This window comes from Gorilla gorilla, chromosome 10 (assembly GCF_029281585.2).
Source record: "Gorilla gorilla gorilla isolate KB3781 chromosome 10, NHGRI_mGorGor1-v2.1_pri, whole genome shotgun sequence".
NCBI classification, from domain to species: Eukaryota; Metazoa; Chordata; class Mammalia; order Primates; family Hominidae; genus Gorilla; species Gorilla gorilla.
Window position 1 is genome coordinate 137,564,719 of NC_073234.2, and position 26,415 is coordinate 137,591,133.

Consider the following 26,415-nt stretch of genomic DNA (forward strand, 5'->3'; position numbering starts at 1 on the left):
CTCTACTAAAAATAGAAAATTAGCTGGGTGTCGTGGCGCATGCCTGTAATCCCAGCTATACGGGAGGCTGAGGCAGGAGAATCACTTGAACCCGGGAGGCAGAGGTTGCCGTGAGCTGAGGTCGCGCCATTGCACTCCAGCCTGGGCAACAAGAGCGAAACTCCATCTCCAAAAACAAACAAAAATTTGGCTGATGTGGTGGTGGGCACCTGTAGTCCCAGCTACTCGGTTGGCTGAGGCGGCAGAATTGCTTGAAGCCAGGAGGCGGAAGTTGCAGTGAGCCAAGATCTCGCCACTGCACTCCAGCCTGGGCAACAGAGCAAGACTCCATCTCAAAAAAAAAAAAAAATTATGCCTTTCAGTAGTAACTTAACTCTAGATCATTGAGATTGTTATTAATATCTTTGTGTTTGCTTTAGGGTTTACCAGTTGTGTGTGTGTCTAAGCATGTATGTGTGTGTGTATTTTACTGTACACAAATGTGCTTTCATTTAGTCCTTATTAACACACTCTAGAGGAGGAGGCGTCATTCTGATTTTACCCAGGGCACTGCTGTGGTAGGCAGCAGGTACGCCATGACACAGCGGTGGCTGTCTGATTCCGTAGCTGCCTGCTGTACCACCGGTGAGGCCAGGCCATCAGCATGGAGGTGGGTTAGATGAGCCTTTGAACTGGGGAGAGAAGGAAGGAAGAAGGCGTGTGACTACTCTGAGTCCCTGACCCGTTGCACAGAGGCTGCTGCTGTCTGCGTGTCTCTTGTGTGCTGAGAGGATGCACTGTGACATTTTTCTGGGGGAGTCATAACCTTATGGCCTGTATTGCCCAAAGCCTGGGCTCCTTGGGGGTTTGGGTGGGGATAGGCACAAGGGTCCTGCCAGGGGCACAGCCAGGGCATCTGCCTTCCAGGGCAGGTTCCAGTTCACAGAATGTTTGCTGCTCAGGCGCTTCCTGTGAAGACTGCAGCTACTGTTGGCAAATCTCGGCTTGCCACATGGCCTTTCTGAGTGGGACTGGAGAAGGGGCAGGGCTGTGGCCTGTGGTCAGATCAAATCTCCACAGCCGCACTGTGATATGGACCAGAAATAGTGCCTTGCCCATCTCAAGCCATCTGAAAAAGAGAAACCCTATGCGGGCTGCCCAGAGATTGCTCCCGGCCTAGCACTTGGAAAACTGAGCTGCCCAAGACAGCTGTGCCACCAGGGAGGCTGGGTTTACAAGTGCTCTGGACTTATTGAATGAAGAATTGTTAATTGAGCCCCTACTATGTGCCAAGCCACCAAACGTCCTCCCTAGAGGAGCTGAAGTGTCAACAGGGAAAGGTGCTTGTGTGCAGACACTACTACATAAGAGCTCCCGTGAGACCGTCCCAGGGTGGAGGAGAGCAGAGGGACCCTGAAGGAATCAGCAGCAGCCTGGGAGAGGCCAGGCCAGCTCAGAGGAGATGGTGTCGGGGGCAGCATCTTGAAGGATTAGGAGGTGGCTGAGTGGAGGGCCATCAAGAGTGAGGACCATGTCAGAGGCTCTGGGAGGCAGAATAGGTCCTGCCCTGCAGGCGCTCAGGCCAGTGGGATGCTCGGGTACTTGGACTGTGAATGCCTCGTGGGGGCTGGTGGCAAAGCAGGCAGGCCACGACCAGGTCACAGGAGCCTGGTTTTCACTCTGTGGTCAACAGATTTCTTTTAATTTTTAGTTATGGAAAATTTGTAGGATATGCCAAAGTAGACGGAAGAATGTAGTGAACCCCACATGCTGCCACCGCACACACCAGTTGCTGTGTGACCCATGAGTGCCCTTGGTCTGCCCCTCTCTGGAAACAAGAATGACTTTGAATCCAGGAAGGGAGGCTGGTCAAATGCGAATAACAATGAACAGCCCAAATGCAACCTTTGCTCCTCCTGGAGGGCACTCACTGCATGCCCAGTGTTCAGTTTGTGAGTCTGGTTCATGGAATCCTCCCAGCAGCCCTCTGCAGAGGTGTTTGGGTTAAAGTCCCTTCAACAGATATTGGTGGGTGGCTCCAAGGCTGCAAAACCCCCATGGCCAGTCCTGCCCTCCGCACCCTGACAGCATCCCTGCCATGCCCTGCCCTGTGTGGTTCTGAAGAAATCCCCCAGTGACCTGAATTCCATGAAGCCGGGTGTATGGCTGGGGGTGGATCAGTCAAGAGTTTGGTCCTGGAATGATCGGGTGGCACTTTGTAATTTCACTTCAATTTCAGAGTAACCACTGAGTCTCCCCGCTTTGCCTTGCCTTTCAGTGGGAAGTTGGTGTCTCCAAAGTGGAAGAATTTCAAGGGCCTGAAGCTACAGTGGAGAGACAAGATCCGGCTCAATAATGCCATCTGGCGGGCTTGGTACATGCAGTGTAAGTGCCGCCCAGCCTGGGCGCCGGTGGTGGTCAGAACTTCACGGCCTGGAGGCCTGGGCACCCAGGGACCAGAGTCTGCTCCTGGGACCTGGTGTTTCTAACAGAAGTTCAGTCTGTGCAGACAGGAAACCCAAGCCAAGTCCTAGGGGAGTGGACATTTATTGGCCATCAGGCCCAGCAGAGGGGTGGCATCTGAAGAGTCAGGGAGCAGGTCTAGGAAGACTCAGGCATGGGCCTTCTCTCTCCAGCCCGAGTGTCATGGACCCGGTAGCTTCTCCGGGAGATGAGTGTGCTAGGGCAGGCTTGTGTTGGGCTGGCCTTTCTCTGAGAAGCCACACTGCCTCTCTGACTGAGGCGTTATTGACAGTTTCCTCTCCTTTCACCTGGACTCCTTTATTTCCCTGAAATCTCCTTTTCCTAGGGAAGAAGGAAAGGGTACCTGGGAATGTGGTCTGCCCTAGGGGAGGGGTGCAGCAGACAGGCTGGGGCTCCCTCAGGGGTCTGGATCATGGTGCTGACTCTCACCCTCTCTCTGCTCAGATCTGGAGAAGCGCAAGAATCCTGTGTGCCACTTTGTGACACCCCTGGACGGCTCTGTGGACGTAGACGAGCACCGCCGGCCGGAGGTACTTGGCAGTGACCAAGGGTGGCTGAGAGTGGAAACATACCAGCACCTCCCCAGGAGTGGCTCACCGCGGGCTGGTCCTGCAGGAGAGGCTGCCGAGGGTAGTGCAGGGCCTGTCCTGCGTCATCCATGCCCTGGGGGCCAGGCCTGGGAGCTGGTGGCCTCTGGCAACCCCAGGCTGCAGAGCCTCCCCCTTCTCAGAGGGACTGGCCCAGGGACTGAGGGGGTTAATATCTTTCTGTTAATTTTTAAAGTGTGTGTCTATGTGTGATTATACATGCACAGGAAGTGTCTAGAGGAATATATAGAAGTGTCTTTATTAAGAGACTTCAGGAACCTCTGGGGAGTAGGATTAGGGCTGCCAGATGAGGGGGAGATGCTTTCTTCACTGCATACTCTTCTGTGTGGCTTTAATTTTGTCTAGGCATGTCTCACTGTTAACGATAAAGGGGGAATTTAGAAGGTAAGCTAATGAAAGACAGTTTTGAGACAGGTATAATCTGGTATTAGACAGTATCAAGGGATATCATTTTGTTGGGTATGGCAATATTGTAATCAGTTCTTTTTAACAGAAAAGCATCTTCGCTGTCGAGGACACACACACAGTGTTTGTAGGTGAGGTGATTTGGGCCTTGAGATCAGAAAGTGAGGCAGCCCCAGGCATTGGGGCTCCTTATCTCTGGAGCTCGAAGGCTGTCATGCAAGGCATCCACACTGGCATCATGCGAAGGTTGGATGAGAGGCCCCTGGAGGGCACATTCCACCTGAAACTTCCTGGAATTGGCTGTTCATTTTTGCACTTTGAATGTGGCAGAGGCTGCGGGGAAGGGGCATTTATGGGGGGGCTTGGGAATTGCTGCAGCGTTCCCCTGCTTCTTCCTCTGCTGGAGCATTCTGCTCTCACCCTGTCCGCCTGGACAGAGCCTCAGGACCGTACCCCCAGGACCTTTGGCTACCTTAGGTCTTGAAATGACAGTGCATTATTAGCTAGAGGGTCTGCTGTAGCATGGAAGAAGTGGGACGTACTTTCTGAGTGATGTGGTAGCCGCTGTGGGGTTTCCCGCTGGATTGCCTGAGGCCTGATTGTAGTGCCGGATACTCAGTACACCAGTTGAGCTTTGCTAATCAAGCAGAGCCCCCTCTTCACTCTGCCCTCTGTCCCTGTCCTAGGCCATCACCACGGAAGGGAAGTACTGGAAGAGCCGCATCGAGATTGTGATCCGGGAGTATCACAAGTGGAGAACCTACTTCAAGAAAAGGGTATCTGGCTGGAGTGTTCAGGCAGCCCGCCTAGGGAGGGAGTGGGCAGAGTCCCTGGTTCAGGGCCCTGGCCGAGGCAGTAGGCTCCACAGCCGCCCCACCTGAACGTGGAGCGTCAAGCAGTAAATCTGGGGCCCAGCGTGCCAGACTAGCCTGGGCAATGGCCTGCCTCGGTCAGGTTGTCTTTGCTCTCAGTTTCCCCATCTGTGCACTGGGTGGAAGTCTCCTTTGTGCAGGCATCGGCCTGGGGATGGTGTGAGCAGGACCCCTACCTGCCTCCCTGAGAGTTCTGTATATTCTAGAGCCTTTGGGCCCTCCTAGGGCCATTGGTGACCGCCGTGTCCTGTCCCTTTCCCCACAGCTACAGCAGCACAAGGATGAGGACCTCTCCAGCCTGGTCCAGGTGGGTGAGCCTGGGAGCTCTGAGGACCCCCACTTTGACATGAGACAGCAGGGACTTCGGTGGCCCACCGGAGAGCCCTGCAAAAGGTGGCAGGCCATGGGCCCTCCCTGGAGTCTCAGGAATGGCTCAAGAAGCAGTCCAGCTCTCTCTCCTGGGTGGGCTGGAGGGAGCCGCTCTCCAAATGCCTCCACCCTGCTGCCTCACTTCCACGGAGCAGCCCTTTGACGAATTTCCCCAGGTGACAGGCGTGGGAATTCTTCGTCCCACTGTTACTCTTTGATGCTTCCTCCCCTGTGTTGGTGTTGTGTTAGGACGATGACATGCTGTATTGGCACAAGCACGGGGATGGATGGAAGACCCCCGTCCCCATGGAGGAGGATCCCCTGCTGGACACAGACATGCTCATGTCGGAATTCAGCGACACCCTCTTCTCCACGCTTTCTTCACACCAGCCGGTGGCCTGGCCCAATCCCCGGGAAATAGGTAACCCAAACCAGGGCCTTGGGCTTTGAACAGCCAGCCGCTTCCTTCTCTGCCAGGCCCCCTCTGGGCCAGGGTTCCTTCAGGGCCATCTCTGAGCTGCTGCACGTCACGGTTGGGGGCAGGCAGTAAGGAAGGGAAGGATGGCCGGCCTCATTTGACATCCAGGCCGCACGTACCGAGTGGGTGGGGTCTGCAGAGTGGGCCTACTGGGCAGCTGCCATTCCCGTAGTGCCATGGTGGGAGGACAGCAGCAGGGTCTAGTCTGAGTCATTGGCACATTTCGGATACCATTCTCTTCACGGGGTACATGTGCCGTGCCTAAGCCGAGGCGGCCGGGCCATGACTCATGCTAAAGAAAATCAGAAGCACTCCCGGGTGTGACCGCTCACCTTGGTGGCATTCAGTCTTCCAGTTAACCTCTCAGGGAAGAGCCCAAAGACTGAAAATTAGAACAGTGTTGGGGGAGGTCTCTGTTCTCTCTTGAGCTCTTTACAGCTTCCTGGGGTGTCCATTCCCTGATACTCAATTTTACCTTCCTGGCAAAAACTTACTTTCCTGCCTTTTGAGGGTGCGGAATGGCCACAAACCCTGAGAAGGTAGAAATCCCAGCCAGCTCCTTGGAAGACTCTGGGATGTGAGCAGGGCCAGGAAGTTCTGTTCCAGGCCTTTTTTACGTTCCTGCAACATTGTCTGAGAAGACCAAATGGTTCCTCTCTCTGTGATTCTTGCAGCACATCTGGGAAATGCAGACATGATCCAGCCGGGACTGATTCCTTTGCAGCCTAACCTGGACTTCATGGACACCTTTGAGCCTTTCCAGGGTGAGGACCAGAGGCAGAGAGAGCACGGTTGCCTGCATCTCCCCCAGCCCAGCACAGAGCAGATCGCTGCCTTCCTTTAAGAGGCGAGACTTGGTAGAATGGGCAAGGGGGCGAGCAAAGAATTTTTTTTAAAACTGAACTGTTTTTTGTAGTAACTGCAAGGTCTGGGAAGTTTTTCTGGGACATTGTTCAGCAAGGAAATTGGCTCTGGATTTAGCCGTGACTGTAAGCAGTTCTCCCTCGAAGCAGCAGAGGGCACTGATGACACGGCTAGCTCCCTACCAAGGCCCTGCAGTTAGATGGGTCCTTGAGCACCTGCCATTGTGACAGCAGCAGAAACGTCAGGCCTGGGAGTGTTTCAGAGCCCAGGATAGTTGCCAACATGTGTGGTTCCAACCAGAGTCCCCTTTCTACAGAAAAAAAGGTGTCTCAGGGTAATACCCTCTGTCCATGGCATCCCCCGGGCCATGTGGGGTTTAGGGGTTTAGTCCTTGATTTGTTTGAGTCTTTTTTTTTTTTTTTTTAGAGACAGGGTCTTGCGCTGTCACCCAGGCTAGAGTGCAGTGGTTCAATCATGGTTCACTGCAGCCCTGAACTCCTGGGCTCAAGTGATCCTCCCACCTCAGCCTCCTGAGTACCTGGGACTACAGGCACACACCACCACACCCAGTTCATTTCTTCATTTTTTTGTAAAGACGGGGGTCTGCTATGTTGCCCAGGTGATCCTCCTGCCTCTGCTTCCCAAAGTGCTGGGATTACAGGTGTAAGCCATCACACCCAGCCTGTTTTAGTCTTTGTTATTTTGAGACAGAGCCTTGCTCTGTAGCCCACGCTGGAGTGCAGTGGCAAGAACACAGCTCACTGCACCCTCAACCTCCCTCCTGGACTTAAGCGATCCTTCCGCTTCAGCCTCCTGTGTAGTTGGGACCACTGGTGGCACCAACCAGGCATGGTGGTTGTGGTTGTGGTTGGCACCTTTTTTTTTTTTTTTTTTTTTTTTTGAGACGGGAGTCTTGCTCTATCATCAGGCTGGAGTGCAGTGGTGCGATCTTAGCTCACTGCAACCCCTGCCTCCTGGGTTCAAGCCATTCTCCTGCCTCAGCCTCCTGAGTAGCTGGGACTACAGGCGTGTGCCACTACACCCAGCTATTTTTTGTATTTTTAGTAGAGATGGAGTTTCACCATGTTAGCCAGGATGGTCTTGATCTCTTGACCTCATGATCTGCCCACCTCGGCCTCCCAAAGTGCTGGGATTACAGGCATGAGCCACCGTGCCTGGCCCTGTTTGAGTCTTGATTCCAGCAAATGCTGGGCACACTGAGCTCAGAAGACCCCTGCTGTTGTTTTTCAGACCTCTTCTCTTCTAGCCGCTCCATTTTTGGCTCCATGCTACCTGCATCTGCCTCAGCACCTGTACCAGATCCCAACAACCCACCTGCACAGGTAGAGGAAGCTGGGGGATGGGTGGGGGAAGGGGCTGGCAGGCACAGGGCTGCTCATCAAAGGTTTGCTGCCAGAGCAAGGCTAATGGCATAGCCACACACTCACCAGCAAAGCGCCAAGCAGTGCTAGACCAGCACTAATGTGCAGGGGCACGATTCCATCCCTCTTTTACAGCATCCTTCAGCACCCGTGGGGTGGGAGACTCTTGGTCCAGGTGTGCTCCTGCCTGAGTGCCAGGTAACCTATGTGCAGCTAGCTCTGCTCCGACTAATTAACACAGAATTAGCTAGACAGAGAAGAAAAACATGGATTACTAATAAAAATAACTTCTGTATATTTCTTTCACGTTTTACTAAGCAATCCAAAAAGTTGCTTACAGGTGCTTGGGCTACAGAGCTGAGTGAGGTACCATTCTTTGTCCTTACGGAGCCCTCATGCTTATGCCCATGACCAGTTAGACACTGGTAACCTGGCACCATCTTCAAACGGGCTCCGGGAAGAATTGCTACTGCAGAGACTGGGATCTGAACCATTGATTCCTCGTAGCTTTTCTTATTTAGGAAGAGGTGGCCTGATGACCAGTTGACACGTGAAGTCGTCCTCGGGGAGCCCCGAGCAGCTGCAATCCAGGCTGCCTCTGCTCAGTAATAGAAGATGGCAGAGACTTTGGGGAGACTCTGCTGGACTCCAGAAACAAGATATTCCCAGGCTGCTAGCCAGCTGTGTGAGGGCCGTTGCCTTATCTGAGCTCTGAGTTATTTAGTTTTTAATGGAAACAAGACCCCCGCAGACACACAGGGAAACACAAATCCCTATCAGATCAGCAGCCATGGGCATGGAGACGTGGCCTTTGTCCCTCTGTCCCAGCGCCCGTCCTGTGTAGTTGGACTTGGCAGTGTGCAGCGCTAGAAAGGAATTGTCTGACCCCAGCATTGCTTCCTGGCTCCTTTCTTCCTTTTTCAGGAGAGCATCCTGCCGACCACAGCCCTCCCCACTGTGAGCCTTCCTGACAGCCTCATCGCGCCCCCTACCGCCCCATCCCTGGCTCACATGGATGGGCAGGGCTGTGAACACACCTCCCGGACTGAAGACCCGTTTATCCAGCCCACGGACTTCGGTCCCTCAGAGCCGCCACTGAGTGTCCCGCAGCCCTTCCTCCCCGTCTTCACCATGCCCCTGCTGTCTCCCAGCCCCGCCCCACCGCCCATCTCCCCCGTGTTACCATTAGTTCCTCCTCCTGCCACTGCCCTGAACCCCCCGGCTCCACCCACCTTCCATCAGCCACAGAAGTTTGCTGGAGTCAACAAAGCGCCGTCTGTCATCACCCACACGGCCTCTGCCACCCTCACCCACGACGCCCCCGCCACCACCTTCAGCCAGAGTCAGGGCCTTGTGATCACCACCCATCACCCTGCCCCATCAGCGGCCCCTTGTGGGCTGGCACTGTCTCCTGTCACCCGGCCTCCCCAGCCACGGTTAACTTTTGTGCACCCCAAGCCTGTATCCGTGACTGGGGGCAGGCCTAAGCAGCCCCACAAAATAGTGCCTGCTCCCAAACCAGAGCCCGTGTCCTTGGTGTTGAAGAATGCCCGCATCGCCCCAGGTGAGCCAGGCGGGGAGACTCAGTGCGGGGTTTCCCCCCGACCCAGAGGGATGTTTTCCCATCCCAAAGGCTTTCAAACTTGTGACCACCACCACCCTGGTGTGCACGTGCATGTGCACACACATACACTTAAATGAAACAAAAGTGTCATGAAATAATACATGGCCATGATCTAGTCCGTTTTCTATGCTCTATCTTTTTTGTTTTTTTGTTTGGTTTTTTTTTTTTTGAGACAGTCTCTGTCGCCCAGGCTGGAGTGCAGTGGCATAATCTCGGCTCACTGCAACCTCCCCCTCCCGGGTTCAAGCAATTCTCCTGCCTCAGCCTCCCGAGTAGTTGGGATTACAGGTGTGCGCCACCATACTCGGCTAATTTTTGTTTGTTTGTTTGTTTTTTGAGATGGAGTCTCACTCTGTCGCCTAGCTGGAGTGCAGTGGTGTGATCTCGGCTCACTGCAACCTCCGCCTCCTGGGTTCAAGTGATTCTCCTGCCTCAGCCTCCCGAGTTAGCTGGGATTACAGGCGCCCATCACTACACCCAGCTAATTTTTTGTATTTTTAGTAGAGATGGGGTTTCACCATGTTGGCCAGGCTGGTCTCGAACTCCTGATCTCAGGCGATCTGCCCACCTTGGCCTCCCAGAGTGCTGGGATTTACAGGTGTGAGCCCCCACACCCAGTCTCTATTCTCTCTCTTTTTTTTTTTTTGAGACAGAGTTTCACTGTTATTGCCCAGGCTGGAGTGAGATGACACGATCTTGGCTCACTGCAACCTCTGCCTCCCGGTTCAAGTGATTCTCCTGCCTCATCCTCCTGAGTAGCTGAGATTACAGGCATGTGCCACCACACCTGGCTAATTTTGTATTTTCAGTAGAGATGGGGTTTCACCATGTTGGCCAGGCTGGTCTCAAACTCCTGACCTCTGGTGATCCACCTGCCTCGGCCTCCCAAGGTGCTGGGATTACAGGTGTGAGCCATTGCACCCGGCCTCTCTATCTTTTTTTAAAGTTAGTCACAACCTACGGTGTGAAAACGTGGTCCCGGCCATCTCTTTCCTGGGTCTATAGCATGTCTCCTTCAAGAAGTCACACAAATGGTTTTAGGTGCCTTGGTGGCTTTGTCTTCCTGTCCCCTGGGGTTGAGAACAAGCTGTCTCACTGGCAGAGAGGCAGCCTCTGCAGGGTGGGCCAGGCCTTGTGGCCCAGGGCTGCACCTGAACATCCTCCTTATCCTGGCAGCTGCCTTTTCAGGCCAACCACAGGCGGTGATCATGACGTCAGGGCCTCTGAAGAGAGAAGGGATGTTGGCCTCCACCGTGTCCCAGTCCAACGTGGTCATTGCACCTGCTGCCATCGCCAGGGTGAGGAGGGCCCTGGGCAGACCTGTAGTGTCCTTCTCACCCCGGAGCACCCTGATCTTGGGCGGCCCTCACCTGAGACGACTGGTGTGCCGCCCTGCTGTATATCAGCAGTCGGGGGTGACCTCTCTCCCATGTCACTGCAGGCTCCTGGGGTCCCGGAGTTCCACAGCAGCATCCTGGTGACAGATCTCGGCCATGGCACGAGCAGCCCGCCTGCCCCCGTCTCCCGGCTCTTCCCAGGCACAGCGCAAGACCCCCTGGGGAAGGGCGAGCAGGTCCCGCTGCATGGGGGCAGCCCCCAGGTCACTGTCACAGGGCCCAGTGAGTGTTCACTCAGCGGGATGGTTGGGGCATCGCAAGGGAAGTAACTGGGCCTGCCGTAGATCATGGGGGGTGCTTGCTGGGTCCCCAGGATGGAGCCTGGGCTTAGGACACACAGTGAGGTCTTGTAGGCCTGCTGATAACACAGTCTGGGAACACGCTCTGTGGGTGGCAGGATGAACTGTGGTGGCACTGGCAGGGCAAAAAGTAGTGGGCATGTGGCAGTGTAGGTGACCCGTGTGCTCGGGGAGTCCCTGCTGACTGCCCACGAAGGCCTGGTACTGAGCTGCTGATCTCACCCAGAGAAGGGATTGAGGAGCCCTAGGCTTCCTGTCTCTGGGAGCATCAGCCTGGGGTTGCTGTGGCCACAGAAGCCATCCAGCCTCATCTGGGCACCAACGTGGCCTTCCCCAGCAGGTCTCAGCACTACAGGTCTGTGGCCCATGTCCACTCTTGGGCCATCCAGGGGCAAGATAGTCAGAGCAGGACTGATTTTGCCCAGGGACATCTGAGGAGCCAACAGGCCAGATCAGGGACAAATGGTGTGCCCGAGGCTGTGCTGCTGGTAGAGGGTGTAGGCAGATGGGGCCCCTTCCCTCAAATGCCTGCCATACCAGGAAGGGAAATGGAAATGGCCTCTTTTCTTAAATAAATGCATGGTGTAGGCCAGGCGCAGTGGCTCATGCCTGTACGCCCAGCACTTTGGGAGGCTAAGGCAGGTGGATCACTTGAGGTCAGGAGTTCGAGACCAGCCCAGCCAACATGGTGAAACCTTGTCCCTATCAAAAAATACAAAAAAAAAAAAAAAAAGCAGGGCTTAGTGACATGCACCTGTAGTCCCAGCTACTCAGGAGACTGAGATGGGAGAATCACTTGAACCCAGGAGGTGGAGGTTGAAGTGAGCTGAGATCGAGTCACTGCACTCCAGCCTGGGTGACAGAGCAAGACTCAATCTCAAACAAACAAACAAAGGCATGGTGTAGCTGCTCCTGGAACTCTGTGAGCAAACAGTTGTCTCCCTCTTCCCTCAGGAAGACACGAATGAGGGAGGGTCTCTGACTTAGTGGGCTCAGCCAGCAGGGGCCTTTTCCAAGGACAGGCTTTGGAGAGTAAGGACTCTTCAGTCTGGAAAGATAGAAACGAGAGTTGGGAGTCAGGACCCTCAAATAATCGAGGGAGAGGTTAGGGCCAAGCATTGCCTTGGTCTCCGGAGTCTCAGAACACAGAACTTAGAGGCTGCTGCACAGCCTCATGGGGAGTTTGGGGAAAATAATCCAGCAGAGAGGAAAGGAAGCGGAGGCATTTGTTACAGTAAAGCAGAACGGGCCGAGAAGGCTGAGTCCACCTGGGACTGAGCGCAGTCACTCACTCCTCTAATCCTAGCACTTTGGGAGGCTGAGGCAGGTGGATCGCTTGAGCCCAGGAGATTGAGACCAGCCTAGACAATATAGTGAGACCTTGGCTCTATAAAAAATGTTTTTTAATTAAAAAATATAATAATAAAGAGCCCACCTGCGAAATATCTCCTAAAGCGACACCAGTGACTGGAACACATCACGCAGGGTTGCTCCATCGTGTTCTGTGTGGATTAAGGGTGTTTTTGTTGTTGTTATTAATTTAAGATTTTCAGGGAATGAATAAGAAAAATCTAAGGAAGCATGTGTGTGCAGTTGAAAGAACCAAGTGCAATACGTGGCTAGCAGCGAGCACCTCATAACCCTGCAGAGACCCCAGGCTGCCTCCTGGTGGCGTTGAGGGGCCAGGCCTCCGCCCCTCAGAGGAGTCTGTTCTTACCAGGTCGGGACTGCCCAAACTCAGGGCAGGCCTCTCCATGTGCATCGGAGCAGAGCCCCAGTCCTCAGTCTCCCCAGAACAACTGCTCAGGGAAATCTGACCCCAAAAATGTGGCTGCACTAAAGGTACCGCATGTCTCCTCTTGGTTCCCTTGGGAGGAGGGGAGAGGAGTGCAGGACATCAAGGATCTGTGTCTGTCTGGAACGGAGACCTCAGACCCAGCCAGAGCTGCCCAGGCAGGGGTGGATCAAAAAAGGGCTTCTCCTTGCCCCATGCCACGAACCAGCCCTGTGGGGATGGTGGGCCCGCTGGAGGCTTTTGGGTAGGCCCCAAGCCTGGGAGCCAACGCTGAGTCCACGTAGTGTGCAGGTACTGCTCAGGCTGCCCACATCAGTTGCAGGAGGGGTGTGGCCACCACCAGAGCTGTGCTGTGGGGAGGAGACAGGGCTGGGTGGGGAAGGCGGAGCTTGCAGCACCTGGGATGCACCGGTTCGGCCCCGCCGTTCCCAGCCCCAGCTGTGCACCATTCTGCAGAGCGGGTTTTCTGTGGTTCCCAGTCTTGTCCCCCTCCGGCTCCTCATTGGAGCCTTCAGCTTCTCGTCGTGCCCTCCTCCCACGTAGCTCTCTAGCCCTGGCCCTTGGGCACCCAGGATCAGCGTAGGGGGTGAGGAAGGGTGGACAGTGTGCCTGCAATGTGCCTGTCTCAGTGACCAGCGGGTTCTCCAGCAGAACCGGCAGATGAAGCACATCTCAGCTGAGCAGAAAAGGCGCTTCAACATCAAGATGTGCTTCGACATGCTCAACAGCCTCATCTCCAACAATTCCAAGCTGGTGAGTTGCCAAGAGCGTGGGCCGTGGCAGGGCAGGGTTGCTGGCAGGACGTGCTCCCTGCGTGGTCATTGCTGGTGGCAGGCCTGCTGGCTATGGGTGCTGCCTCCAGCCACCTGCCCCTTCTGCAGACCAGTCACGCCATCACACTGCAGAAGACCGTGGAGTACATCACGAAGCTGCAGCAGGAGAGGGGCCAGATGCAGGAGGAGGCCCGGCGGCTGCGGGAGGAGATCGAGGAGCTCAATGCCACCATCATGTGAGCTTCTGGGCCTTGGGGCTCCAACCAGGCACCCCATCCCGATGCAGGGCCTGCCTCAGAGGTGGTGGGACCGTGTGGCCTCATCACTGGTCAGTGCCTCTTTGCTGCAGTAGTTCTGCTCTTTGTCACCCTCCTTCCACAGACCTCTCTTCTCTGTGCCTGGCTGTGGCCCGGCACTGGGCCAGCCCTGCCATCTTTTGTCCCAGGGTCCTTATTGGCCACTGGTTGCTCCACAGCTCCCACGGCTCCTGTCATTTCAGCTCCTGCCAGCAGCTGCTCCCTGCCACGGGAGTCCCCGTTACCCGGCGCCAGTTTGATCACATGAAAGACATGTTTGACGAATACGTGAAAAGCCGGACCTTGCAGAATTGGAAGTTCTGGATTGTATCTTTGGGTTTTCTTTTTGCTCTTCCCGGCCCTCAGCCAATGCACTGAAGCCACAGACCATGGCACTGTAGTTACTTTAGAAAGACTCTTTAAATGCCTGTCACCAAGCTCCTCATGACAGGCAGTGCCAGTGTCTATCTCGGGAGAGAGTGGTCCGGCTTGGCCTGCTGTGTGGGCTGGAGGTGCTGATGGGGCTTCAGGGTGCTTTGCAGGAAGGGCTAGGGAGGTAGAACGGTGGGCTTCGCTCTCTAGGTCCTTAAGAAATCAGGACAATGCTAGAGCCACTTGCAGAAGGTGCAGGGGAAGGAGGCTTGGTTCCACATAGCCTGGCAGCCAGCTCGGTCCTCGAAGCCACAGGGAGGGTGAGTGCCATCCCTGCTGTGATAGGCGGAAACCAGGACTCCCTCCACTGAGTGGTAGAGCCCAATTTGAAACCTAATGGAGCATGTCCACCTCTAGGGGCTCTCATGCCAAGGCCACCTTGCACTCAGCCTTCCAGGTGGCAGCACGGCTCTCACGGGGAGTGGTTCCTGCCTGGTCACTCCCCACCCTGCCACCGCTCTGCCTCTGAGTAAACGGTCGGCACATGTGTTGGATTGACCGTGGCATTGGGGCAAGGGTCTGACAGTCAGAGGTGACGGTTGTGCGGGAGGAGAGAATCCCAGCTGCAGCTATCGGGCAGGGCAGGGCACAGCAACTGTGTATGCTGGAAGGGACAGAGTGTTTTTGTTTGTTTCTTTTTTCCCCCTGAGACAGGGTCTCACTCTGTCACCCAGACTGGAGTGCAGTGGTACAATCACAGTTAACTGCAGCCTCCACCTTCCCAGACTCAAGTGATCCTCCTGCCTCAGCCTCCTGAGTAGCTGGAACTACAGGCTCATGCCACCACGCCCGGCTAATTTTTGTATTTTTAATGGAGATGGGGTTTCACCATTTTGGCCAGGCTGGCCTCAAACTCCTGACCTCAGGTGATCCCCCTGCCTTGGCCTCCCAAAGTGCTGGGATTACAGGCGTGAGCCACCCTGCCCGGCCATAAGAGGCAGTTTTTAATTGAAGAGATGACAGGCACCAGCTCTGATTCCTCTGTGTTGCTGTTTTACTGCTTGCCCTGGTCCTGATCCCTGTCATTAATAGAGCTGGGTGGCATCTGGAATGAATCCGAGCTTCTTTGATGAAATGGCACACTCCCCATCATCAGGCCGAGGTGGGGGAACTGTGAGTGCCGTCCTGATCAAAGTCCGAGAGGAAACATGCCTCAGGCCTTCACTAAGATGGTCTAGGAGACTGGCATGCACTTTTGCATTTAACACAGAAGGCAAACGCCACTTTCAGGCAGATGGCTCCTGCCTTTATTTATTTATTTATTTATTTATTTATTTATTTATTTTGAGAACAGAGTCTTGCTCTGTCACCCAGGCTGGAGTGCAGTGGTGCAATCTCGGCTCACTGCAGCCTCCGCCTCCCGGGTTCAAGCAATTCTCCTGCCTCAGCCTCCCCAGTAGCTGGGATTATAGGCACCCACCACCACGCCCAGCTAATTTTTGTATTATTAGTAGAGACGGGGTTTCACCATGTTGGCCAGGCTGGTCTCAAACTCCTGACCTCAAGTGATTCACCCACTTCAGCCTCCCAAAGTGCTGGGATTATAGACGTGAGCCGCCGCGCCCGGCTGGCTTCTGCCTTTCCACCTGCTCTGTGCCTTTGATGTTCCTGGCACTGTATGTAAGAACCATTTTGATCGCGTGTTTGTGCTAGGACCTGTTCCAGACTAGAGACCTTCTGTGTCCCTGTCCCCTGCCTGCTCGGTGCTTGAGCGGCCCTGTTGTCCAGGTACAGTTAGAGCAGAGTGTTTTCATGAAGTGGAAGACACACCTTGCCTAGAGATCTCTCCCCCTTTTCCCCAGTGATCCATTCTCTGTGGGCAGGTACTTTCCAGCCCCAGGGGAAAGGAGTACACCAGCCCAACCACCTTCGGGTCTGCAGTCCCCAGCCCCTCTCCGTGCTTGCCTTTTCTTTAACCACTCACTGCAGTTCAGCATCATCATCAAGCCGCTGTTTGAGTCGTTCAAGGGCATGGTGTCCACCAGCAGCCTGGAGGAGCTGCACCGGACGGCGCTGTCCTGGCTGGACCAGCACTGCTCCCTGCCCATCCTCAGGCCGAGTGAGTGGGGCAGTGTCCTGGAGGGAGGACAGCCCCAGGCTGAGGACAGTATTAGCCAGACTCCAGTGCAGGCAGCCAGGTGGGGCCAGGGCAGGGGCACAGTGCTGTCCAGGAGGTCCTCAGTCAGGAGCGCCCAGTGGGGGCAGGAGGCTCCTGCCCTTTTGTGTCTCCCAGCTTGTTCAGACCCAGCTTGCATGTCTAGTGCCAACTATTTGCCAGGCCCTGTATCAGGTGCCTTCAGGTGTGTTTTCTTGTTTAATTCTTATAACAACAAGCAAAGATGATCCCATATGTTAAGGTTATAGAAGCTTAATATCAGAACAGCTGGCAGCCCTGTGACACCAGGAACAGCATAGGATGCTCCACCTACGGCAGCTCCTGCTGGATTTGGGGAGGCTTCTGGAGGCAGAGGGGTGAGTGCCCAGGTCTCAGCATAGGCCCCTGGCACTTCTCCCTGCAGTCCAGCATGGCTGCTGCTCGCCCCGTGCCTGAGCATTCCCACATGGGTTGTAGGTACAAAGCCGGGTGTACGGTGTGTGGTGGGTCTGTGTCACTGCCTGTGTCTGACCCTTTCTGTCTTGCAGTGGTATTGAGCACGCTGCGGCAGCTGAGCACCTCCACCTCCATCCTCACAGACCCGGCACAGCTGCCAGAGCAGGCGTCCAAGGCTGTCACCAGGATTGGCAAGAGATTGGGAGAGTCCTAGCTGCTTAGCTGGCATGTGGCCGCATGAGATGCCAGGAGACCCTTCCCTGCCCATGGAGAGTAGGCTGCGCCCCCCAGCCCTTCCTGACGCTCAGCCTCGGGGCCTCTCTCCAACTCTGCCGGCCCACCGTGGCATCGGGAGGCCATGCTCAGGTCTGAAGCAGGTTTGGGGCCTGCTGACAGCAATAGCCCGCCTTCGGGAACCCCTTGCTGTGAACTCTCTCACTCAGTGACCTCAGTCACCAACCTCCTCTGCCCTCGGGGCAGCCCACACAAAAGGGAAGTGCTGGCCGTGCTGGTCCTGCCCTGCTGGTGGCCTGCCGGGCCCGGCACCAGTGAGCGGAATCGATGGGATGAGGGTGACAGGGCCTACTCCTGTCCTGAGGCCCAGCCTTGTCCCTCCTGCCACGTCCTGTCCACATGCATGCCTCTGCCTGATGCCCTGCTCCACTCTCTGGTCTGCCCTTGGGGCAGTTGGAAGGCGTCTTTCTTTCTCCCCTCAACTCTGACAGCACCCAGCCCTTGTGGATGGACTTGGGCTTCTATTCAGGCTTATGCATGGCAGGCTGCCAGGGGGAAGTGCCTTCTTCAGAGGTCCTCCAGGACACATGTGTGCAGAAACGGTGGATGTGGAACACACAGGACCAGAATGGAAGCGTGTGATGCACGGTGGCTGCTCTGGCTGAGAGGCCCTGCTGGGCATGTTTTATCGGTCCCCTTTTAGCTCCACCTGACATTGCAGGATCCATGGGGACTCAGCCCAGGGCCTTCTCGGATGTCACCTCACCGCTGTGGCCCTTCTGCCATTCTTCTCCACTTGGCTCCAGCTGCAGCTGTTGACAGATCAAGCATGTCCTGTGGGAGCTTAGAACCCTGAAGTTCTAGTGTCTGAAGGATCAGACTCCATGTCCTGCTGTCAGCCTTGTCATCTTGTCTGATGTCTTTCAGCTGGGAGCCCCAAACCAGGACAGTTCTCGGACCAAAGATGCCCCCACACTCAAAAGTCTGTCCCGTCTTGTGTTTGGAGAAGGAAACAATGTTGGCAGGCAGCACTCTGTGGTGGTCAGCCCTCAGAGCTGTTTCTAGGCATCTCTCAGATCAGACAGCAAAGAATCTACCCAGATCTGGGCTGGGTGGAGGTGTGACTGGGCTGGGGGCCATTCTGAGCCTGCAGTGAGAGTTTGGCCCAGCCTCAGTCCTTGCTCTTCTCTGGCTACCTCTGCAGGGAGCTGCAGGGGCAAGCACTCTCTCCAGCACTCAGGAAGCCCGGCCGAGGGTATCTCCTCGTGGAAAGAACGCACTTTAAAGCTCTGCTGAGGAGTTCGGAGCCCAGGCTTTCAGGCAACCTCTGCCCTCCCTGCCTCTCCTCACCCTCCCTCTCTTCCTGCAGGGCCTGGGAAGGGCTTTGAGGGAGCCTGGGAGCCATGTGAAGAGGGGCACTCCTGGGCTGTCCCCACAGTTTAGATCCAGTTGGAGGTTCTCCCTGGCTCCTGCAGGCCTGCGGGGATCTCTCCCCACTTCAGGCCTCCAGCCAGCTGCCTGCCGTCTTGTTTGTGCTTCAGCCCTGCACAAAAGCAGCTTGGTGACACCACTCAGCCACCCAGAGTACATGTTTACAGGCTTTCCAGATCACCTTCCTGTGGGGTGAACGTAATGAGGCGGGGCTGGTCCTTGGAATTTCCCCTGGAAAATGGTAACAGACTCCATCCTTGACCCGGGGATGAGCATGAAGGCATTGTCCCAAAGGCAGAGGCCACCGTGGTAGGAATTCCACCAAGGCCAGAAGGGAAAAAGGAAGAACCCACCGTGTCTGGCTATGCGGGCCCTGGGGAGGGTCGTGAGTGCAGCCCCTCTCTACTTCCGTGCCTTTGTAAAACGTGTAGATAACCGCAGTGGTTGGCTGAGCCAAGAACTCTCCTAAATCAGTGGCTTTCTCCCCACCCCTTGCTGGGGAGTCATTTTTAAAAAAATCTGTGGGATATAAAATTGGCCTCCTGCTGCTTCAGCCTACCTCTCCCTCTGCTGACTTAATGTCGTGATTCTGTTTCTTCAGATATTTAAGGCTGTTAGGTTGTGTGAGCCTTGAAGTGTGTGTGTGTGTGTGTGTGTGTCCCAGCGACTGTCCCCTGTCCAGGAGATGCATGTCTTTGTATTGGAGATGTTTCTGTAACTCATTCTCTTGGTGCTCACGATTGCCATGGCCATAGGGCCGCAGTGCTGTATCTGCTGCAGACATGATTGTTTCTTGTTCTAGAGGTTTTCTTGTTTTCGAATCTTGCCTGATGAATCCAGCCAGACCAAGGGGCCTAGATTTGACCTCTGTCCTGGGCTCCTGGGCCAGGTGCAGGGACATCTGAGGCCACTCTGCTGGCCACCTCCCGTGGGTGCTGACCACAGGATGGGCTTTGTTTACACTCATTTTCACCCTGATTCTTGCCCCCACTTTCATAAAAGAAACTTCGAAATGCTGATGCTTTGGAGAGTAAGAAAATCAATCTTGGCCGGGCACGGTGGCTCCTGCCTGTGATCCCAGCACTTTGGGAGGCTGAAGCTGAAGGATCACTTGAGCTCAGGAGTTGGAGACCAACCCTGGCAACATAACAAGACCCTGTCTCTACAAAAAAAAAAAAAAATTTAGCTGTGTGTGGCAGTGAGTGCCTGTGGTCCCAGCTACTTGGGCCTGAGGCTGGAGGATTGCTTGAGCCTAGAAGTTGCAGTGAGCTATGATCATGCCACACTGTACTCCAGCCTGGATGACAGAGTGAAACCCTGCCTCTAAATAAAAGAAAATAAAGGCAGACTGTGGTGGCTCACGCCTGTAATCCCAGCACTTTGGTAGGCCAAGGCGGGTGGATCACCTGAGGTCAGGAGTTCACGACCAGCCTGACCAACATGGTGAAACCCTGTCTGTACTAAAAATACGAAACATTAGCCACGTGTGGTGGTACACGCCTGTAATCCCAGCTACTCGGGAGGCTGAGTCAGGAGAATCACTTGAACCTGGGAGGCGGAGGTTGCAGTGAGCTGAGATTGTACCACTGCACTCTATTCTGGGTGACAGAGCAAAACCCTATCTCAAAAAAAAAAAAAAAAAAAGAAAAAAATAGAAAATCCAAAAAGAAAAACCAGAAGGCCTGCTGGCGTATAAATCCCTGGGCGGGTTTCTGATAAATTGCCCTGTGCTGTCAGCCCCTGCACTGCACTGCTGCCTTCCATGGTGGGTGGGAGACCCCAGAGCGGGGCAGGCGCCACTGAGGGCTTTTCTTGGAGTCGGCCAGCAGGCCACGCAGCATCCAGCACCCCGGGCGGGCTGGCTAGCCGCCTTCTTAGGACATCTCTACTTTGCAGGATTTTACCGCAGGAAGCAATAGCAGCGCTGGCCGTTGGTGCTGATGACAGCATTGGGTCTGGTTGAGGGGAAGGGGCTGGAAAGCAGCAGACCCCCCAGTGCTGCGCATGGTCCCAGAGCTGTCAGCCAGGGGAGTGGGGTCAGCGGTCAGCCAGCCTTCCCGTTTCCTGCCCATGGGCCCTGACCACACTCCCTTTCCTAGAAGTCAATCCTAAGGTTTCTCTGCTCTGGCTAAGAGGATTTAAATTTGGATTCTTAGAGGGCATGGCACCCCCAGTCCCGGCCCAGATAAAGTAGCACAGTGGCATGCAGCACCTCTGTCTGTTGCTGACGTGGGGGGGCTTACACACCCACCTCATCTCCGTGCACAGCCGTGACTGGCCCTGCCGGCAGCTGGGATGCAGGTAAGGGTCTCTCTCAGAGAGGGGAGCTGCAGCTGAGAACTGGCGAGGCCTCTTCCTCCAAGGCCCTAGCTGGCCCCTGGGTGAATCTGAGGTGGCAGGTTCAGGTTTTCAAGATGGCGAGGTCTCGCTGTCTGCTGGATAGGACGTTAGGCTCTCAGAACTCATGGGTGTGGAGCTGGGCCTGTCCCGGGCCAGTGGACCCCTGTGTGTGGGGGATTTGGGGTGCTGTGGGCCTGGTTATGCACTGGCAGATGGACCTTGCTTTGGTCCAGCTCTTCTCCTTACCCTGGCTCCGACGTGGGAAGGCTTGGAGGGCCCCTCTCATCACCCCCGTTCGCCCTCAGCTGTCCCTTTCCCTTGTCGCCTGGCCGCTGCCTTGCCCGCCTGAGGCCTCCTAGCAGGCAGCCTGGGTGTGAGTTGAGCCTCTCTCTTTTCCCTCTGGTGGGAAAGTGGCCTTTCCCTCGACACCTGCTCCCCGGCCCCAGAGGAACCCACCTGTTTTGGAGCTCAGCTTGGCCCAGCGTTTCCTTGGGGAAGGGAAAGGAGGGCTGGACAGCACTGATCTGGGCAGGCAGCGTGTGCAGCAGTGGCCAGCCAGAGTGCCAAAGATGCACGGGGATGTGGCGTGTGGCTCCGGGCCCTCGACATCTCTGCTTTGGGGGATTTTACCTTGTCTGCACACTTGTCAGGGGAGAGGGGACAGCAAGGTGGGAGGTTGAAGAGCTTTGAGGCTCAGCAGCATGTTTGTGGCATTCGGTGGACACCATGGCCTTGGGCGGCTGGACAGGTTTTTGTGATGTGAGGGACACACATGGGGCACATGGTAAGCTTGGCAAGGGCTCCAGGAACGCTGACGAAGCGTTTTAGGACCCCCACCCCCGTGCCTGTACCAGGGCTGGCCTCCAGAGTGGATGAGGACAGAGCAGCTGTGGGCTTTTCATTCTGAGGTCTTGGCCCCCCTGGCCACCGCATGGGACTCTTTGCTTGTTGTCAGGGCTTGCAAAAATCAACCTTCGAGAAAGAAAAGGGAACTCTTCACGTTGAATGTTGACTTTGTGTGTATGTGTGTGTGTGTGAGTGTGCACGCGCGCGTGCACTTGCACAAGCTTGCGTGTGCGTGTTTACTTCATGGAATTTTGTTTTGTGAAATTCCCCTCCAATCGTGTCAGAATTTACCTCCATGCCCCAGTCACACTGTTGGTTCTGTGCTCTGAACCTGGGTGTAGCTCATTTGAAGGACTCTCTTCTGCATTTCCTAACAGTTATTGGTGGTCTCAAGAGTTGAGGTTGTGGAGGGTTGGGAGAAGCTGAAGTTCTATACATTTCCATAGAGTTTACATCCTGCAGTTAAAAGGCAGGAAGGGCTCAGCCCGGGCCCCACAGCTCCAGGCCATCCCCCACGGGCTGCCCACAGTGCCCCCTTTTCTCTAGCCGAATCTTTTTCGAACAGCCCGGGAAAGGAAAACGGATTCGCTTGCTGATTTTGTTCACGGCGGAAGCACCATGTTCCGTTCCTTTTTCAGGTTCAGTTTGTTGTGTAAATGGCGGTTTCTTCTGGTGTGAGCTTTGGTGATTGTGGCAGGGCTCCTTTGAAGAGATGGTTCCACCTCATGGTCTGAAGAACAAACCAGAGAAGAGTCTGGTTTGGCCAGAGACCCCTCCGGCCCACGTCACCCTGAGTACACCCCTCTGATGCTCTGCTGTCAAGAAGCACGTTTCCACCAGCTGTATTCAACACTACAATGCATTTTTTAAACTATATTTGCATCCAAGACAATAAAGAAACCTTATTTTTTTTGAAAAGCCTGTGATGTGTGGCCTTAAATACTATCCTGTTGCAGCAGTGGAAGAGATGGGAAAATGAGGAGATCTGAGCATAGCGATGCCCTTGGCCAGCTCACTCCTTCTAACCTCGGGAGGTGTGATCAGCCTGGGATGGAGGCACTGGGTGGGGAAGAGGCCCAGGGTGGGAGGGCGATTCTAGAGGTGTGTCCAGAAAGTCGGTGCTCCTCTTCTAAAGACAGGCCCCCCCACAAAGGCTGATGAGAAAGGCCCAGTGTGACGGGTTCTGCCTGTGGCCTCAGCAGGGGCTAGTGAGGCAGGCCACTGCTCCAGGCCACACCCAGATGGACAGAACTCACTGGTGCCCCTATAAACCTCCCGTTTCCTCATCCGGGACTTGGGCAAAGAGCACCAGGCCTGCATGCTTGACAGTTTCATGTGAAATCACGTGTGTCCGAGTGTTCAGTAGCCCGTGGAGCTCTGTGCTTAGAGAGTGCAGTCATCAGCACAGCCAGCACTGGCCCAGCTCTGCAAGATCCTCAGTCACAGTGGGAGCCTCCAGGCACTGTGGTTCCTCTCCTCGTTATTGACCCAGTACCAGAGATGGGAAAGACTAGAAAGCTGGCCAGTAGAAATGTTCCTTTGTTCAGGTGCTGAGAAGGTTTGGCTCATCTTCGTTGAGTGTAGCAGCTTTTCTCTGTCATTTTCCTGGGCCCCGCACCCACCCATCTGACTCCCTGTGCCTGGACAGGGTGACCCAGCGAGAAGACCCAGCCCCGCACAGAGCCATGGGGTTGCTTCACCAGATGACTGCCCAGAACTGGATCTCGATGTAGAATGCAGTGGGTTGATACACAAGCTCTTGTCTGATCAAACCCCCATACCTCCCCTGAGGAGACACAAAGCAAGCCTGGGCCTTGAGAGCCGGGGGTCCTAGAGGGAAAGGTGAGCGCCTCACAGACTCCTTTGGGCTGGAAGGAACTCGGTTTCCACTGAGCTCAGCAACAGGTGTCTGTGTTAATGTTTTGAGCGCAGCTCCATACCTACCTGGGATCCTAAAAGATGGTAGGGGCATGACTGGAGGAGAAAGCAGAGTTTGGATGGGTTGGGGAGGGAGTAGCAGCGACAGGAGCAGGACAGGAGCAGGATCCAGAGGGAGCGAGGCCGGTGCCCTGGAGTCCTATTCCTTGATGTTCACTGGGCCCTGCTCAGGCTTAACATTTCCGGCTGCTGCAGGGGCATGTACAGCTCTGCACAGTTCTCAAGGTGGTGGCGTGGTTAATTCCATTACAGACAAACCAGAGTCATGTCCGAGGTAGCGAGGCTACATGGGTCAGAGAAGCCTAACAGGGCTTTTCCCTCTTGTAAGTGGCCTCACCATCCACCACTCACCCAAGCCCAAATCCAGAGAATTATCCCTGATGTCCTTCCTCTCCCCTCCCAATACCAAGTCCTGCCAAGTTTCTCTTCTCAGTTTCTTCTAAATACACATCCGCTTTTCTCCATCCCCGCTGCCATCACCCCCATCCAAGTCACGTCATTCCCCAAGCAGCTCAAGTAGTGGCCTCATCTGTCCTCCACATCATAGCACGAGCTTTAAAAAGCCCAAGTCTAGCCAGGTCACTCTTCTCTTCAGTCCTTCCAGCGCTTTCCAGATAAAGGCCCAGGCCCTCAGGGAAGCCCCTCCCCTGCTTTCTTTGCTGTTTTTTCATTTTCTGAACACACCAGGTTTGGTTTGGTTTTGCTGTTTACAGTTTTCCCAAGGTCTGTCTCCTCTGTCCAAGCCCTTCCCCACCTCCACTTTTTTCCTTCAGGTCTTTCCTTAAACATCAGATCCTCAGAAACCAGCCTTCATATTCCCTCCCCACCACACAGGTGCACGCACACATGGAGTCGGGCCTCGGAGCGGCTCTCAGGACACCGATCGTGTTGAATTACTCAGCTTCTCTTCCCCACCAGATTCCGAGCCCACCAGGACAAGGGCCTGGTGCCGTACCTCACACAGACCTGGCAGGAAGCAGATATCCAGACAGCCTGTGGATGAACTCTCCTGGAGCCCATCCTGCTCCAGCTGCCTCTGCCCACACCCTGGGACTGGTGGGGCAGGGGAGGAAAGGGGGATCAGAGGGGGCAGGTTGAGCGACAGTAGGCGTTGACTCTGAAGACTGCGTAGGTAATTTCAAAACTTCAACTTGAGTAATTGTAGCTATAAGACTAATCTGTAAATGGCGTGAAAAGCATTTCATCTTGATGTGGACTCGATTCTGTAGAACATGGTTTCCCTTATTTTCGGTAAAGATCTGAAATTAGACTTGTATAGGGTGGTGTGATTGAACTTATCCTGAAGTTTAACGCATGTACTTTCTACCTTTTTAGTTCAGAAAATCTTCAGTACACAGAAGTGGAGAATAGTATAATGAGCCCCTTCATCATAATGAATGACCACCATCCAATTTAACAATGATCAACTCAGGGCCAATTTTGTTTTCTTCTAAGACCTCACGCCCACCTCCATTATTTTGAACCACATTCCAGACACCATATGGATTTCATCCGTTAAGTATGCCTTTTTTTTTTTCTTTTTAAGACAGGGTCTCACTCTGTTGCCCAGGCTGGAGTGCAATGGTGCAGTCTCAGCTCACTGTAACCTCTGCCTTCCCGGGTTCAAGCAATTCTCGTACCCCCTCCTCCCGAGTAGCTGGGACTACAGGTGCCTGCCACCAGGCTGGGCTAATTTTTATATTCTTAGTAGAGACAGAATTTCACCATGTTGGCCAGGCTGATCTTGAACTCCTGGCCTCAAGTGATCCACCCCCACCTCGGCCTTCCAAAGTTCTGGGATTACAGGCATGAGCCACGGCACCCGGCCGTAAGTATGCTTTTTAATACCATTTCCAGAATTGCATATATGCCTGCAAAGTTGTTCATTTAAAAGTTCCCAAAGGCTTTGTGAAAAGCAACAAAATCACAGTTAATGAGAAATCTGGGGAATGGGGCATTCTGATTGATCAGATTTTCTGTTTCACTGAAAATCATTAGCTAGAAAACCCTTATTGTGTAGAGAGGGGAAAAGCTTTTTAAGATAAGAGTCTACTTTCCTGCCTTAATAGGCTCGATACAGTGAGCAGTCTAATCTCTTCATCTAGTCTGACTGATTTTCACTCCTGGGGGAAGTACTGAACAGAGCTGGTTGGTTGCATTACGATTTTGCATTGGGGGTGGAGCCTGAATGATCAGGGGTTAGCGGTCCTCCCCAACTTGCCCCCCACACCTGTCCCATAGCCCTGATTCCAACGTGTTGGTGTCTCCCAAGTTCCCAGCGCCACCCATCAGTGGACTATAATGATGCTGTGTCAACTCTCCTGTATGTACTGAGATCTGTGTTTCTCTAGTTTCTGTCCCTCCTTTCCCTAATACTTGCTGTGTATTTACCGACTCTTCCTTTTTTATTCTCTGACCAAGATGTGGGTACTGGCTAGGTGCGGCGGCTCACGCCTATAATCCCAGCACTTTGGGAGGCCGAGGCGGGTGGACCACTTGAGGTCAGGAGTTTGAGACCAGCCTGGCCAACATGGTGAAACCCCATCTCTACAAAAAATACAAAAAAATTAGCCGGGTGTGGTGGCGGGTGCCTGTAGTCCCAGCTACTCAGGAAGCTGAGGCAGGAGAATCGCTTGAACCCGGTAAGTGGAGGTTGCAGTGACCCGAGATTGAGCCACTGCACTCCAGCCTGGGCGACAGAGCGAGACTCCGTCTCAAAAAAAAAAAAAAAAAAAACACCCACAAATTAGCCAGGCATGGTGACGCACATTTAATAATCCCAGCTACTTGGGAGGCTGGGGTGGGAGGATCACTTGAACACAGGAGGCAGAGGTTACAATGAGCCAAGATCGTGCCATTGCACTCCAGCCTGGGCAACAGAGCGAGATTCCATTAAAAGAAAAAAAAAGGCCGGGCACAGTGGCTCCACCTATAATCTCAGCACTTTGGGAGGCTGAGGCGGGTGGATCACCTGAGGTCAGGAGTTCGAGACCAGACTGGCCAACATGGTGAAAGCTC

At 54.5% G+C, this 26,415-nt stretch overlaps 1 protein-coding gene across 6 annotated transcripts in view; it reads left to right on the forward strand.

The window, feature by feature from the left end:
* MLXIP (MLX interacting protein) overlaps nt 1–22,380 on the forward strand; it is a 68,454-nt gene extending 46,074 nt beyond the window's left edge. Inside the window, exons 2-17 of one of the 6 annotated variants that reach the window (XM_063694419.1) lie at nt 2,258–2,364; nt 2,908–2,993; nt 4,163–4,252; nt 4,614–4,655; nt 4,967–5,138; nt 5,870–5,959; nt 7,311–7,402; nt 8,366–9,005; nt 10,242–10,363; nt 10,507–10,684; nt 12,482–12,603; nt 13,205–13,309; nt 13,438–13,565; nt 13,805–13,952; nt 15,987–16,116; nt 16,701–22,380. In XM_063694419.1, the coding sequence (XP_063550489.1) occupies nt 2,258–2,364; nt 2,908–2,993; nt 4,163–4,252; nt 4,614–4,655; nt 4,967–5,138; nt 5,870–5,959; nt 7,311–7,402; nt 8,366–9,005; nt 10,242–10,363; nt 10,507–10,684; nt 12,482–12,603; nt 13,205–13,309; nt 13,438–13,565; nt 13,805–13,952; nt 15,987–16,116; nt 16,701–16,822 (2,374 nt within the window). In that variant the 3' untranslated portion in view covers nt 16,823–22,380. Of the gene's footprint in view, nt 1–2,257; nt 2,365–2,907; nt 2,994–4,162; nt 4,253–4,613; nt 4,656–4,966; nt 5,139–5,869; nt 5,960–7,310; nt 7,403–8,365; nt 9,006–10,241; nt 10,364–10,506; nt 10,685–12,481; nt 12,604–13,204; nt 13,310–13,437; nt 13,566–13,804; nt 13,953–15,986; nt 16,117–16,700 lie in introns of those variants that run through there. The other 5 variants (XM_063694420.1, XM_019039022.4, XM_019039023.4 and 2 more) reach the window with 5 other exon arrangements.
* Nucleotides 22,381–26,415: the final 4,035 nt, after the last annotated feature.